Source organism: Crinia signifera, chromosome 4 (genome assembly GCF_055691185.1).
Source record: "Crinia signifera chromosome 4, ASM5569118v1, whole genome shotgun sequence".
Lineage (NCBI taxonomy): Eukaryota > Metazoa > Chordata > Amphibia > Anura > Myobatrachidae > Crinia > Crinia signifera.
Window position 1 is genome coordinate 225,203,378 of NC_139220.1, and position 17,023 is coordinate 225,220,400.

General features: G+C 43.6%; 1 protein-coding gene across 1 annotated transcript in view; it reads right to left on the bottom strand.

The window, feature by feature from the left end:
• UNC13C (unc-13 homolog C) overlaps positions 1-17,023 on the bottom strand; it is a 536,500-nt gene that overhangs the window by 423,940 nt on the left and 95,537 nt on the right. The window contains exons 4-5 of the mRNA XM_083183881.1: positions 15,885-15,907; positions 15,258-15,322 (exon numbers count right to left, since the gene is read on the bottom strand). Of these exons, the coding sequence (XP_083040007.1) occupies positions 15,258-15,322; positions 15,885-15,907 (88 nt within the window). The remainder of the gene's footprint in view (positions 1-15,257; positions 15,323-15,884; positions 15,908-17,023) is intronic.

A 17,023-nucleotide genomic window follows, 5' to 3' on the forward strand; every position in this document is an offset into this window, starting at 1 on the left:
ATGCACAACGTTGTGCAAAAAAAAAAAAAAACACAGTTGCTCCCATAGGAGCCATTTCACACAGATGCACAAGCTATTAATCAGTGTATGCTGGCAATGCTGGTTTATTGTTCCCAGTTCTTTTATATATGAGAATAAGATGCACATCTTGAGTAAAACGACACTCAGTCGGACCTGGCGCACTGAGAAGTGCTACTTGGTGCAGCTGAAGCCACAGTATAAAAGGACACATGCATTCCCCAGCATTTCAGACAAAAAGGCAGGATAAATATGATTATTTAATGTTAAATATTTCCTCACAAGTGTACAAATTAAAGGATTTCCTGATCTGGACATCCATTTTCTAAATGTTCTTCAACAAACCCCTTAAACCCTTAAATCCATTAAGCAGGTACTAAAGTAGCACAGGTGAGCAGTCATCACAGAAGTTTCTGTATCTGGGCTCACATAAATCATACTAGAAAATCACACGCAGTACGGTGTTCTATGAACTACAGGTGCATGCTCTGATGTTATTGTAGGCAAAGTAGTACATTGTAGTGATAAGTTGCAGCATGTGTGGGGTGTAGTTTAGTGATGTAGTGCAGCATGTACGGGATGTAGTGTGTTATGTAGTGCAATGTATAGGGGATGTAATTTAGTGATGTAGTCCAGCGAATATGGGCATGCAGTACAAAGCACAGTGACAATGTGCAACATATAGGGACCTAAAGGGTCATGTATTGGAACAAGCTGCTGGAGAGACATCTGACAGAGAAGTTTGGGGCACATGTTACATGTGTGTGGGGGGTGCCAAATGACTGCAGTGCCGAGGTGATAACAATCCTAATTTCTGCCCTGACAGTACACATACAGTACACATACAGTTGATGCATGCACCAACCAAGAGTTGGGGGACCCAGTCGTTTCATATATATTAGATTACAATGTGTATATTCTGTCACATCTCAAAGGTGAAATTGAATGCCAAAGACTGGCTGTGATTAGACACAACTTTTCACCACACATAGCTCTGAATTGAAGAATACATTTTTTGACACAACAATCCACATCTCTGACCCTCACTACATTCACAGAATTCATATGTGGCATATGAATGGCAGATTCATATTCATATTATACATATAACACACCACAGACGTTGCAGCCATGACCTCTAAAAGCAATAAGAGTATGAACATGCAAAAAAAACCAACAATATGGTACGGTATGCATGCAACACAACACTGCCCTGCCCCGCACACAGCACTGCCCTGTCCCGCACCGCCCGACAGGAGACCGAGTTAGCAGGAGGAACACCAGCCGCCACCTCTACTGACAGAAGAATCACTTCCAGGCGGTGCGATTATTGCGTGCAATTTGATCTTTTTACTTCAAATCGCATCCTGTTTATTTTCCCTTGCGATGCACTCTCTTGCTTAGTCAATATCACACGGCAAACTAGTATATGCATTCAGATATTTCTGTACATCGCATGCTGTTGTACTACATACTATTCTAGCGTTGTCAAAATCTGGTGCAGTTCAAGTTTCATGTAGTTCAAATTTCACAGTGGGGGAAATTTAATTCTTTCCTGCGCCTCGTGCTGGGCACCTAAGCTAATGGATGTCTAGGAGAGCAAATTCAAATATTGCTGTGACGTGGCGCCCGTTTCCCTCAGCAGTCACATTTTTTATCAGTCTCAGGCGGTGCGAGAAAAAAATGTGTTTACAGTCAGTGGTTTGGGTACCCAAGCCCGGATGTTTAGACGCCCATGCGTCAAAATTAGATGAGTACAGACAGCTTAATTGAGTTGTACCTGCACATGAGCAATGCAACTACAGTTGTGTTTAAAATTATTCAACCCCCAATGCTGTAAAGGGGTTTAGGGACTATAGTGTACATTTGGAATTGTATTCAGAATGAAATCCTACAAGGACGTTTTAAAGAACCAAATGCAACTAAACTGACATCAATTGTTTATATACACAGTAGTAAATGTGTATTTTGTGGTTTCTTCATTGCCACAATTATTCAACCCCTTAAAGACTACCACTCTGAAGAAGAGAGGTTAATTCTGGTGTTTTCAATTAGGTATTGAAAACACCTGTGGATGTCACCGAGCACCAATCAAGCATAATAAGCACCAATTAGGCAGCTTTAAAATGACTGTGATACTCAGCTCCTTCTAGACATTTACTGGTGTAGTTACAAACATGGTGAAGTCAAGAGAATGGTCCAGGAAGACAAGAGAAGAGGTGATTTGTCTTCACAGGAAGGGCAATGGCTATAAGAAGATTGCAAAGAAGTTAAACATACCAAGAGACACCATAGGAAGCATCATTCGCAAATTCAAGGCAAAGGGCACTATTGAAATGCTACCTGGTCGTGGAAGAAAGAAGATCCTGACTTCGACTGCTGTGCGCTACCTGAAGCGTAGAGTGGATAAAAGTCCCCGTGTGACTGCTGAGGAACTGAAAAAAGATTTGTCAGATGTGGGTATAGAAGTTTCAGCTCAGACAATAAGGCGCACACTGCGTAATGAAGGTCTCCATGCCAGAACCCCCAGGCGCACCCCCTTGCTGTCTCCCAAGAATAAGAAGAGTCGACTGCAGTATGCCAAAAGTCATGTGGGCAAACCACAAAAGTTGTGGGATAGTGTTCTGTGGACTGATGAAACAAAATTAGAACTGTTTGGGCCCATGGATCAACGCTATGTTTGGAGGAGGAAGAACAAGGCATATGACGAAAAGAACACCTTGCCTACTGTGAAGCATGGCGGAGGGTCAATTATGCTTTGGGGCTGTTTTGCTTCTGCAGGTACAGGGAAGCTTCAGCGTGTACAAGGTACCATGAATTCTCTTCAGTACCAGGAGATATTGGATGAAAATGTGATGCAGTCCGTCACACACCTGAGGCTTGGGAGACGTTGGACCTTTCAACAGGACAATGATCCCAAGCATACCTCCAAGTCCACTAGAGCATGGTTGCAGAGGAAAGGCTGGAACATTTTGGAGTGGCCATCGCAGTCACCAGACTTAAATCCGATTGAGAACCTCTGGTGGGACTTAAAGAAAGCAGTTGCAGTGCGCAAGCCTAAGAATTTGACTGAACTGGAGGCTTTTGCCCATGAAGAATGGGCGAAGATACCCGTAGATCGCTGCAAGACACTTGTTTCAAGCTATGCTTCACGTTTAAAAGCTGTTATAACTGTAAAAGGATGTTGTACTAAGTACTAAGATTGAATGTCACTTGGGGGTTGAATAAAAACTAATAATGATGTGAGCACAGAAAAGACATTTGTGGTTATTTCATTATAAACTTAAGTTTATATTTCTCTGACCTACAAGTGCCTCTTTCATGTAAATGTAAGCAAGATGACCGAATGATCAAAATCAATGTCAAACTGGCCAAAACATTCAATTTCAGTGGGGGTTGAATAATTTTGAAGACAACTGTACAATCTGCATTCCCAGTTTAACTGTTGCAAAATACATAAGATGGATCAGTAGAATTTAGGCTCCCAACCTTTCACCTATAGACTCCAACAATATTTCAAAAGATGCAGCTGCTGTACGAACTGACGCCATCTCTGAATAAGGCTCAGAATGCTTCATAGTGTAATCTGAGATTCTCTCTAGAGACTATGCGGTTGATGGTGAGTTGAAAGTAAATTGGGTATATATTATTCAAAAGAGATGCGAGAGGAAATTGAGATGGGTGCCGCATCTGCATCAGCAGCATTACGTCATTACGCCTGGATTACGTCTAACCAATGGTTGAAAATAAGATGACTGAGGAGAAGCAGAAATTTGTATTGGTAGAAGTGGGTCAAGCTGGGCCATGTCCTGCTAAATTGAGAGTAGGAATACTGGTGTGTCTAGATTTTTGTATAGTGCACAAAAGAAATTATTTTTTTGACTTCTGGGCTACTAAATATCATGTATCATATTATATTTATAGTAATTATGCACTTTGACAAAGAAGCATGTATCTACAGTAGGTACAGTTAACTTATTGTAAAATGGAAAAAAGTTTTACCCAAACAAAAGTGATGTTGATGCTTGCTCACTTTCATGATAACCGAAAGCAAAAAGAGTGTTTATCTAAAGCAGTGGTCAGTGAACAGGGGTAAATTACCCAAAATGGGGTAAAAATTAAATTCCTGGGGGTAGTGGGGGGTCGCGCTGCCAAGACACAGCCGGGCAGGCATATGAATCTATATGCCTGCCCCGGCTGTGTCTCCGCAGTGTGACCATCCATTACCCCCAGGAATTTAATTTCATTGCATATAGAATCTATATAGCTGTGTGTGTTACAGTACTGTAGTGTCCAGTGTGTCAGGCGCTTGTGTATTGTGATGCCCCGGGCCCTGCCTCCAAGTTCGCCTGCTTCTTCAGTAGAGCCGACTAGTTACTGTGCCATCTCAGCAGCGCCCAGTCTGTACTGCCACTGTGGCGCCGAGTTTATTTATCTCTAGTCCAGGGGAAAAAAATTGCAGAGACTGTCACTATATCATCTTGAAATACTGACAGTACTAGTTGCCTGGACGTTACATTATCATTGGCTAGCCCACACACAGCCTGTCAGCGATTGATGATGTACCACACAAAGCCATATATGGTAATCATCATCATCAATTGCTGCAAGGCTATGTACCGTACTAGCAGGATATATCATGAATTTCTTGGGGTATAGGGCCAGATGTATCAAGATTCAAAAAGTGATAAAGTGGAGAGTGATAAACCCAGCTGGGAGCTGATTGGCTGGCAGTTTATCACTCTCCACTTTATCACTTTTTGAAGCTTGATAAATCTGGCGCACAGTGTGTATTACAATTATATGATTTCCTTCCTTTCAAATCAAGGGGGTAACATCAGCCTATTTAAGTATATTTTAGGGTACAAGGTAAAAAAGTTCCATTACCCCTGATCTAAAGAGTATCTAAGAAGAAAATTCTAACTATTTTATTAAATTAAAGGAAATGTTACATTAGGTAAAGATGGACAATAGGGTAAATTTACTAAGGCACGGGCCTGGGGGTGGCACAAATTAAGGGACCAGGAGCCTGACACGGTACATATCACTAGCTCCGGCTCTCTATGGGTAGCAGCATCAGATGACCGAGCAGCAGCACTGACATCACTCCTTCCACAGCTGCCTCCCTGTAGAGACCAGGAGCTAGTGATCTGTGCCGGGCGAGGCTACTGCTCACACAGGTGTCCATAGGTACCTGTGCTGTAGCTGCCGCTAGTGCTCCCTCCTTGTCGCTCTCTGTGCCGGCATGCACTTAACCTCCCCACATCAATGGACCTGGCGCAGAGGTGTCTGTGTGGCCTGCCACCAGTTACAGGAGCCTCCGGTGGGATGGTGACAGGGGGACACTGCAAGCAGAAATAGAGGAGTTCCGGTGGCTTGGAGAGGCAGATGGAAGACGTCCTGGCATGGCTGCTCTCCTCCTCCACGCAATCCTGCAGGATGAGGACTGGCGGCTGGCAGAGTGGAGGGGCTGAACCGGGCGGCAGGGATGGGCCGACCAGAGAGAGGGAGGAGGGGGCGGACTAAAGTGTGATGCCTAGGGGCGGCCTGAGTCCCCAAATCCAGGCCTGCATAGCAACCAATCAGATTCTATTATCTTCTAGAAGGTGCGAAATATTTCCCGGGTGAAGAAGTTCTACCCGGTAATTTGCCTTTTTACAGGGGTTTTTATTCAGTGAGAACGGGTCAACCTGTGTCTGCATACCCGGGTAAAAAGAAGGGTTTTACCCGTGTATGAGATCCAGGTATACGACCCGTTCACACTGAAAAAAAACCAGCATTAAAAGGCAAATTTCCGGGTCGACATGCTAGACCCGGGAATTTGCCTGCAGTGAAAAGGGGGTATTAAGAAGAAGTAGAATCTGATTGGTTGCTATGGGCAACATTCCTTTGTCGATAGAACTACCATGAGTAAATGTACCCTGTAGTGTACATTTGTACTACAAATGTAAATGTAGTGGTTGACCTTTTGAAGGTCGACCCAAAGTCTGGGTCTCCACTTACTTATAATGACAATATAATCCATTTTAGTATAAAAAAAACCCATCTTACCAATATTTCAGTTTCAGCACATAGTCACACATAGGATCATATGTCCATACTGCTTTTTTTCTTTTTATTCTCCTTTAAGAACATCAAGCTGAGTGTGTTCAAAAGAACTCGTGAGATTCAAAAACAATGCCAAGGAAACCAGTTTAAGCTTGAACACAAATTGTATTTCGGACTAATTCCTTCTCTATTTGTCACATGCATACAATGAAATGTGTACACATTTTTATAAAAATCCAGCATAGTTTATCACAACACACAGACACACAGCAGGTAAAAAGGTATTTTTGGAAAACCGTTTAGTCTAAGAAAAAGTTAAATGGAATAAACAAAGAGAAAAAAGGGTTTTATTATGTGTGATGAAAGGCACACACATGCTGCTTCTCTATGTAGCATATGTCTGACATATATGTAGAATTCTCTAAGAGCTTACATACGAAGGGGGAATGGGTGAACTGGTTAGGATACATGAAGGAGGGGTAGAGAAAATGCGTAGGCTTTGATAAAATGGTTCCTCTTTAGGGAACATTAAAAGAGGAGACTAGAAGAAAATGTCGACATAGGGTTTAAAAAAAAAAAAACCCTGAATTTCGAAAATTTCCTGAATTTCGACGCATTCGACATGGACACTGAAGCGCAGTACAGTGTCCGCTAGCCACACTATTTTATTCTCCCGCCATGCCCTAGTGGATGGTAGGGCATGAAATACCGCATGTCGGCTCAAAAAAACAGTGAAAAACCCCCATGTGGACTTTTTGACTGTCGACCTTCCCCATGTCGACCTAATGCTTGTGTCAACCTAACCCATGTCGACCTAGTGGTGTTGTCCTAATGCTTGTCGGCCCAATGCTTGTCAATCTAGTGACTGTATCCCACCAAAACAACACAACTTTAATTTAAAAAGAATGGCTGATGCTGAGCAGCAAGCAAGTGGGCCTGCACACAAGGCTGTATTGCTTGCTTGGAAATAATTCAAATCTTCAATTGTTTTCAGAGCAGTTTGCATCATTGCGACCGCACAGCCTTCAACTTATTCAATATTATCAATTATGATGTCACAAACAAGAACTTGTAAGACTTTAGACATAGGGGGAAAAAGTCTTAGGACACACTGGGCGAATTTGAGCTGAAAGTCTTTTAAAACAGCAGGTTTGAGCGGCTTTCAGCTCAAAGCCGCCCAGTGTGTATGGCCTGGCAATGAGCGGTGAGCGTTGCTGCGCGCTCCCGCAACATCGCCGGGAAAGCCGTTCATCTGCTGGTTATACCAGCAGATGAGCGGCTTTCAGGATGGCTTTGCATAGCGCTCCGCTATGCAACGCCGTCCTCCCCCCCCTCCGTCGGCACCGAGCAGGGGGAAATCGGCTTTCCCCGCAGTGATGAATGCAATAATCGCTGTCCATACACGCTGGGTATAGTCGCCCAGTGTGTATGGACCTTTATTTTAGCAACCGTTTAGATTTGGAGATTTGTATTATTATTTTTTTACAATGTATTTTACCAGTTAAAAACATTTGCTTTCCCTAGTAAGACAGAAAACAACAACAATCTATCTGGTTAAGTGACTGTGTTGCTATAGCAACAACATACCCTGATTCAGATTAGTGCTTTGCATAAATGAGAGTGCAGTAATTTACAGTATGGTTCCCATATGTCTCCGTTTTCCCAGGACAAACCTGATTTTTGCCTGTGGAAATTCTTAACTTAGAATACTTATTTCCATCAAATTTACATTCCCAATAGACAGCATTAAGCTGCTTTCCTGGAAAAGAGCCACGAAAGTATTTTTTAAAAGATTTATAAGATATTTTATGGACTTCAGAGTGAACATGGAAGTGGCGTGCTCACATTTCCGATTCTATAACAAGATATATTTAAAAAAATTGTGCCATTTTTACATTTGATTTATTGCAAGTAAAAATAGAACGGAAGGACTACCGGGGAGCTGCAGGGGAAATTGGATGCGATAAATTGAATGCAGGAATGCACACTGATGGCTGTGATTCCAATTTATCTTATGTGCGGGAGGTTCAATCTCTGGATCCGATCTGATGCACAGTGGGCCACGCATCAGATCCGATGTCAAACACATGTGTTTTGGACAATTTTCACTCAATTTCTGAGTCAGGTGAAATCGGTCAAAATTGAATAAGTATATGGCCAGCTTTAGATTGAAGTACAGCAAGAATAATACTTAAGGGTCTCAAACTTATGGTGCCCATACCCTTATGTGATAGGACGAAACATAGCCGCCTGCCAGCGCTCCTTCATATCAATGCGCTACTCTGAGGGACGCACTTCTTCCGCCCCCTCTCCCCAAACCCAACGCCCACCGAAAGCACTCCCTCCGCCTGTTGATTGCATTCGTGTGATCGTATGTGGTTAAAAACCACATGTGATCACTCCTGTGATTCGAAAGATATTATGTGCAGCACACACTATCTATCAATATGAGATTCGACAAGCGGGCCTGCACATTGCGTCGCATGGTACACAAAATGTGCAAACAATCATTTGATTTATCGGACAGAGTTCATCAAAATCGAATGACTGTATGCAATATCTTATATGTGTATGGACTACATTAGCTTGAATGCTATCATTATATTATGCTGCTTTCACACCGCAAAACCTGCTTAGACCAGGTATTTAAAACGTTTTTTAAAACGGGTCCAAGCAAGTTTAACCCCTTTCACACCGCACGTAAATACCTGGTCTAAAGCAGGTTTGCGGTGTGAAAGCAGCATGAAGTGGGTACTGAGAGCATCAGTCCAGGGTTCTCACCACACAGCCGGGAGCCTGGATGCCGAGACGATGAGTGGGGGCAGCGGCTCCTCTCTGGGCCCGGCCGCTGCTCCAGCGGCTCCTCTCTGGGCCCGGCCGCTGCTCCTTGTCGCTTGGAGCCTGATGAGCTGGCCGGTAAGATGCACATGTAATATGCACATATGTAATGAGTGGCCAGCTCATTAAATATGCACTGCGCTGGGGAACAATAGTGCTCACTGCTGCCTGGGTACTGCTTCAGACCCATTCAGACCGCAAAAAAAAGTGTCTGAAACGGGTAGGACCCTGCTTTTTTACCGTTTCCAAAAACCTTTTTTTTTTTTGGAAAAGGTAAAATCACTCTGCACTTTTCAGACCGCACAGGTTACCGCTTTAAAACGGTTAAAAATCGGCAAAATACAATTTTTTTAGTGCGGTCTGAAAGGGGCATTAATGTAGTTTTATTGTATTCAATTTTGAATTCAACATCTTAAATAGAACGTTTTTAGAAACGTTTTAAAGAAAGGAATGCTATATTTCATTTGTTCTCTGGGTGATATCCCCATAATCTGTGATGCAGTTGACTCTCAGTCACTGATTGGCTGGAAGCATAACACACAGTGGGCCTGATTTAGATGTAGTTGATTGTGCATTGCTGCTGTTTACTTGGATGCAGCACAACACACAAATATATTAATGCAGCAGGAGGCGTCTGAGGCATACATTTGTTATCCAGGGTTATGTCCAAGGAAGCAGCATATGATACCCTGTGAAACCATTGGCCAGCTGTGACCCTTCAGGAAGAGATCCTGGCCTTTGAACTCCCCCAAAATTATGTGGAGAAAAGAGCAGTGTTTGCTGCTTGCCCATTAACGGCTGCAGACTTTTAGGAAGTTGAGGTCTGCTGTTCTATGCAGGACCTATACTGCACTTGAATAACATGGGTCTGGCTACTGGTACATTAAGACATGCTTTCAAGTTGTGTCTGGGCATAAATCAAGCCTTAGCAGTCAGTGATTGAGAACAACTGTATCATGGAAGTCCTTCTATTGTACAGGCAGCTGATAGAGTCAAAGAGGACCAGAACTTAGAAGGTAACTACAGATTTGTCCTGATATATCTTTGCTGCAGTCAGGCTTGGACCGGTAGGCCCTGGAAGTTTTTGACCTCACTCACTTTTTAGGTGGGCGGAGCCTGCCAGAAACTTTTACCCCCCTCCGGGCAGTGGAGCACACAAGCTGAGCTAGGGAGGGGGACAAAGCTAAGCAGTGAGGGAAGCGGGCAGCAGCAGCGAGTACCTGGCCGGGAGCAGGTGCAGGGGAGCCAGGGAGCAATGGCAGCAGGATGATGGCAGCGGCTAGGGTTTCTGCAATTGGAGCATGTAAGGATGAGCCCTGGTCGGGTCATGGTGGGCGGACTGACATCATGATGTCTGCTGCATCATGGCATTAATCGCCGGACCGCCCGGTGGTTCCCTTAACCTTCCAGTCTGACACTGGCTGTAGTCACCCCATGTCCTGTAAGAGTCTGCTAGCTCCAGGTGTCTTTTTTGCATCTTTTTTTTTACCCAAAATTGCACCTAAGTCATATGTGATGTAACTAGGACACACCAGGGAACTGTGTTAATTAATTTGATATCCAGCACTTTGTCTGTGAGTCTCTGAATCAGCAAACAATGTGCTACGATGAAGTGGCAGCAACTTTTGAACATGCCAAGTTCCATTGTTCTTCATATACAGACTCAGCCAACAGTCAACAGTACAGAAAGAGTAAGATGACGGCAGTGGGCACACAGCCGTGTTCATTCTCTCAGAACCACAGTTTGTATAGCAGTCAACAGCTCCCACTGCAGTGCCAGACCTCACCACTCTGCATGATTAAGTGCACATTTGGAACTAAGGGTAGTATTCAATCCCTACGCTATTTCTGACAGGGGAAATAGCGCCTGCTGCCTATGCAATGCTGCCATTTCCGACAGCATTGAATGCAGATTTCGACAAAACAGATCCATCTTTAAAACCAGTTGGATCGGTTTGGTATGACACGGCCATGGGATATTGAACTAACCTGTTTCTCGGTAATCCATGGCGGTTTTACCCCCTTTTGGCCACTCGACAGGTGGAACATTGAATCTTGCCTGTCGAGTTGCAGGTGAGCTGGCCAAAAACGGCCTGGTATTCCAACTGTCAGGACATTCCCACATAATGGGTCCTGATCATAATGTTACAGTGTAGCACCTGGCTTCTGTCACTGAGCAGGAGCCAGCATTTTGCTGTCACCCCTCAGCAAGTGATGCATGAGTGTGGCCCACACCCCTGTAGTGACATTACTATGGACACCATTTAAATACTCTTAATTTATCTGCAAAGCTGTCCTGGGGACCTTGTGAGAGGTCACTACTTTCCTAGCTACAGAACACCAATTCTATTTCCATTTCCATATACAGTATATACCTTATGTAGGGTACACACCAGGACGACCTGCTCACGATGCACATCGTGAGCGGGTCGTCAGTGTCTCGTCCGACCCGCTCACGGTGACGCGGGGGGGCACGACCCGCTCACGATGTGCACCGTGAGCGTGTCCGATCCGATGGCGACCCGCACCCGGCTGTATGGTCGTCATTGAGATCCTACCTGCAGCAGGTAGGATCTCAATAACGACCGACGACCCGCGGGACCGCGCATCGGATCGGTATCGGTCCACACCAGGTCAGAAAAGGGCCCAATCAGCACACAATCTACATCCAATTGATCGGAATTGGATCTAGATTGTGGGGATCGGGCCCTAGTCGTCCTGGTGTGTACCCAGCATAATTTACAACTCAATTATAAGTGTGCCAAGCACACCCACCATGCTCCACAGAAACCAAACAAGTCGCCAGCATCTTTTCAAAGCAAAGCAAAACAAAACGGTGCATTATCCCTTATCTCAGAAATATGCCCTGCAATTACAGGCCGGTGCACATGCATCCTGATGATGAGTAACAAAGTAAGCTTAAAGCTAGGGGAACACAAGTTGTGTACAGTTTCACATGGGGCGGATGTATTAGTTATATGCACAATCAGCATCAAGCCCAAAGTGTTATAATCAGTGTTCATCCCATATAAAGAGATCAGAAAAGCAGGCTCTCTTTTTAACCCTTTGAGTGCCACCATCGGTGAGATATGTTCAAAATATCTGCTAGAAAAGCAACCATCGCTCACAGTTGTTATATCATTTCAATTAAAAAATGTTGTGTAGAAAAAGATTGCATTTCCTACATAAGGTAAACATTACAGGTTATTATGACGAATAAAAATGTTTGCTTGGCAATTTTGACACCAATTTTGACTAATTCACTAGGCACCCAAAGGGTTAAACAGGTGCTACGTTAGGAAATAAGTACAGATGGAGACACATCTTATTTTTGACAGATTCCTAAAAATGATTTAGATTTGGAGCACAAGTATTCTTATACAGAAGCTTGACTGACATGTTTTGTTCAAGTCTAAAATTACATTTGATGCTAGATTCAGAGCTAAATTACATTTAAGTTACAGTGTTATTTGGAAATATTCATGTTGTTTTGCTGAAAGGTCTTTTGCCTACTGAAATGATTTAACATTTGCTTAAGGCCTAGTTAAAGCATCTAGAGCAGGCGTGCAAACATAACCCCTTGTTGATGCACTCCCACTGACAAGTGTTTTTGCTCTGCTGCTGTATTGTTTTTTGTGTGTATTTTTTTTATGAAAATGTTCAAACAACAATAAAAAAACAATCAATAAGTAAATCAACAAGCTTGTTTTTTTTATCTATTGATAGAGACAATGTAAAAGATACAAACAGTGATCATATTGAGATGAGTCTCATGGAGCCCATACACGGTCCGTTGTGTATGGCTCCGTACTGTACTATCCGATGCGCGCTCCCGCGCATCACATAGTACGGTACAAAAAGTATGTGCTGCACATACTTTTTGTACTAGGTACACATCATATCGGATTGCAGTGCATGCACACTGCATGCACTAGGGATGCAATCCGATCCGATGTGTACTATTTAAGCAGGGCCGTAACTAGGGGGGGGCTGGGGGGTCACGCGCACCGGGCGCTGGAGGTGAGGGGCGCTGTGAGGTCCGGTGTATGTGAACGCTGTAGCGGCGGGCATGTTACTTTTGACTCCGTCCATCTCCTACTAGCGCGGCTGCAGGAAGCGCTGATGACTTCGAAAAAGACTTGCCGGACGCTGATTGGCTGAATTCAGCCAATCAGCGTCCGGCAAGTCTTTTTGAAGTCATCAGCGTTTCCCGCCGCAGCGCTAGATCACCAAAAGACTGCCTTGCCCCGGGCGCCGGAAACCCTAGTTTCGGCCCTGATTTAAGTCCCAAACGGATCCGTTAAACGGACCGTGTATGGGCTGCTTCAGGGTGGTCATTTCTTTGTATATTGCAATTACAGAAATAAATAAAGAAATAAATAAAAGTACACAGTAGGTTAAAAAACAATCAAAGGGAAAGGACAAGTGATAGCCAATCAAGAGGAGGTCCATCTATACATTTATTAAAATATTGGTGTATTGTATTCCGTAATTTATATGTGAACCTCTCATGGCCTATCACCTCATTCACCTTCTACTGCTCTGTTTAATAAAGTTATTGTATACTTTATTCACTGGTTCACACCATAGTGAGTGTAGCAGGTCAATAAAGGACACTCAATTGCCCCTCCAACCCAGAGGATGATTTTTCACAAGGCAACCTAGGTGCCTGCCTATGGCCCAGCAGGTCCCAAGGGGCCCCATAAAGATATCCAAAACATGCCAATACAGACCAATGGACCTGCCCACACTCCCATAGCCCCTTTGATGTTTCTTGATAGGAAAGCAATTTCTTGATCGTCTGCAATTTGACAGCCGGTATTCAATGTTTCGGCTGTCGAGCGTCGGAAAGTTGCCGTGAATTCGAAAATCGGATCTATTTTGTCTGAATCCGCCTTCAATGCTGTCAAAAATGGCAGCATTGAATAGGAGGCAGCCACTATTTCCCCCATCAGAAATAGCATCCAATATTGAATACCCCCCAGATTTGTACCCAATGCCGATGTTCCTGCAGCTGAGCATTTATTGGTAGACTGTACACGCGCCAAGGTACTCTTTCAATGCCGCCTGCAATCAGCAGCAAAAATATAGTGCTATGGATTGTTTGAGGAGGGCCCCAAACCAGTATCTTGCCTAGGGCCCTATGCGATCTAAATCCACGTCTGCTCCAACCAGAACAGTTTTTCTGGCATATGGTATAGAGCCATTTGACAGAAATGAATATGTGCAGCAACATTCTGAAACAAAGACAAACCTTAATAGTCAGTTATCAGAGCTGCAGGTCAAGGTTTAACATGCTCAATATGAAAGTATGACAACTTAGACCTATAGTTTTACTTTTCTACATGTAGGTGGAATTAGACACCATAAATGTGTATAGTGGAGTGGGGAGCAAGTATTCATGGGTCATACATCAACGCCTTTGCATGTACCTTTACTGTGGTTGTGTTCCCCTTATTGAGAAACCTCATAATCTACCTAAACTTGATTACATTACAGTATGATACTCAGGGCCGTCTTTTCGTATTGGGTTTAATGGGCACTTGCCCAGGAGCCCCAGGTGTATAAGGGCCCTATGCTGATAGCTGATGATCCACATTTTCCAGGGATACCAGCATTTTGAAAATCGGCCCTGTGGAACTGGAGATATCCAACTTCAAAGCAGCAGTCCACATCCGACCTGTAGTCTGATATCTGTAGTCAAACAAGCTGCCCTTCCCCCGGAAAATTATGAATATTAAGCCCACTCCATTATCCAACCCTCCCCTGCGTATAAAACACCCCCTACCTCTCTGAAAGTCATTTACAAGGGACCCATGCTCAGCTCAGTGCCCCCTTCCACACGTTAGTGTTTTCCCTCCCACCGCCTGTGCAGTAAAGGAGTAATTAGCAGAAGTTACTGCTCCAGGTCCTACATGTTGAACGGAAGATAGAGCACCCCCTGCCACCCGTGGGACATCAAAGCTGCTGCTGATAGCACCCCCCACCCCTAGAAGGGGAGAATGGGTAAGGGCCCCAGTGCATTGCTTTGCCCAGGGGTCCACACTGCTGTTAAGATGGCCCTGATGATACTTCTAGTCAAACAATATTTAGAAAGCATCTGCTATGCTGTACAACAGTGTTTCTCAACCACTGTGCTGTGGCACAGTAGTGCACTTCAAAAAGTGACAAACAACCAGCTCCTACCTGTCATTTTTCAAATCAGCCAGAAACATGACAGTTAGGAGCTGATTGGCTGGCTCCAGCTCCAGTTTTTTTTTTTTTTTTTATTAAATCCTTCCCTTTTATATTAGGTACAGCAGATAACCATTTTAAACCACAGCATAAAAACAATTTAAAAGCTTTTTACTCACCCTCCAGATGTCTGTATTTCGTAAAGTTTTGATGCATCCAAAGAACTGCCCCCAACTATCCGTGCCTTTTGTAAAAAGAAAGAATACAAATAATATTCTCTTGTGAATAAAGGGTCTGTTTGTCTATTTATTTAAAGCTCGCCGTACACAGAACACCTAACATGACAATGTGTTAAGCAGGGTTAGCTCCAGGCCATAGTATGTACTATGTACTATTTATTAATCGCAATGGCCTTGACTAAGCAATGCACTATTAGTGATGCATGTTGCTACAGTATAACCAAATGGACATATATAGCACAAACATGGGACACAGCAAACAAAATAGTTATCACAAGTCTGAATCCATTATCCTGCAAGCCATTTAATATTGATCTAATCATGGTGGGTACATAAGGTGACTGACTCAGCAACAGACGTTTATGCTTATTGTATGTGATGAGCGTCAGGAGTATCCTGTTTAACAATGCAACACATTTGGTGTTCTTATAAGGCAACAAAAGAATGGGGAACCAGAAGGAGCACATGCAGTATTCCACAAGTAAAATGAAGAACCAAACAGGTCAAGTCACAAACAACAACAACAACAACAAGACATGATCCCTTAGGAAAGATGTGATTGAAAACCTTTTCATCCATAGCTTTGCTATCTGAAAGAGAACCAGGAAGAAGGGGAATATATGTTAGATACAAGATTGTCCAAGCGATCATGTGTACAACGCACTAGAAGCTCGATACATTCACAGGAAATAACGTTATACAAAAATATCACTAATTCACATCAATTTACAAAATGCTGCAAACTAAACAGACTAAAATGCACAGCTACGCAGGGCTGTGGAAATATAGAAAAGGAGAGTTGTGGACTCTGGAAATGAAACTGTTAAATACAGAACACAGGACAGAACTTTATTTAAAAACTACAGAAAACTACCAAGAACTACAATTATATTGCAACAATTCCAGCTGGTCAAACTGCGAGTGTCCTGCACCAACACCATTAATGACATATATAGCTCCAGCACCAGATCAACAGTCCATTCTCCTTTCAGCAGGAAGAGTCTAAAGTTTTGACAGGCTGATTGCTACACCATCCAGTATGCATTTACACAAGGACAAGCAAGTGTTCAGGCATGTCAAACGCCTCCTCTGGTAAGAGATTGGACTGCAGATAGTGCTTGGGTGAGACTCTTATAGATGCCATGGCTGTATGACCATGGCAGATCTATTACTTGAGGCATTGGGTGTCACAGTGTCATCTTCGTTCAGGGTAGAGTCCTTCATTATACCACTTCTAGGCTGGCCACAGAATCATACACAGTAAACCTGGGGTAGCCAACCCTAGTCCTCGAGAGCTACCATCAGTGCATGTTTTGCAGGTCTCCTCACAGAATCACAAGTGAGCTAATTAGCTCCATCTGTGGATCTTTTAAAATGTGTCAGTGATTAATGAGTGCAGCTGTGCAGCAGCTAGGTTGTCTGGAAAATGTGAACTGTTGGTAGCTCTCGAGGGCTAGGGTTGGCTACCACTGCAGTAAACCAACACTTTGAGTTGTATTTTGTTAGGATTGCAGCAAGAATATTTTATTTCTATAGACCCTTTTTAATACATGAATAAGATTGTTGAAAGCATAGGCCAAGCCTGACCAATCGGTGGCTCTCAAGCAGGTATGAAACTACACCTCCCAGCATGCCCTGAATCAGTTTTAGGATTCCTTAAAAGCAAACCTTTGGCAGGGAATGCTGGGATATGTAGTTTCACTACA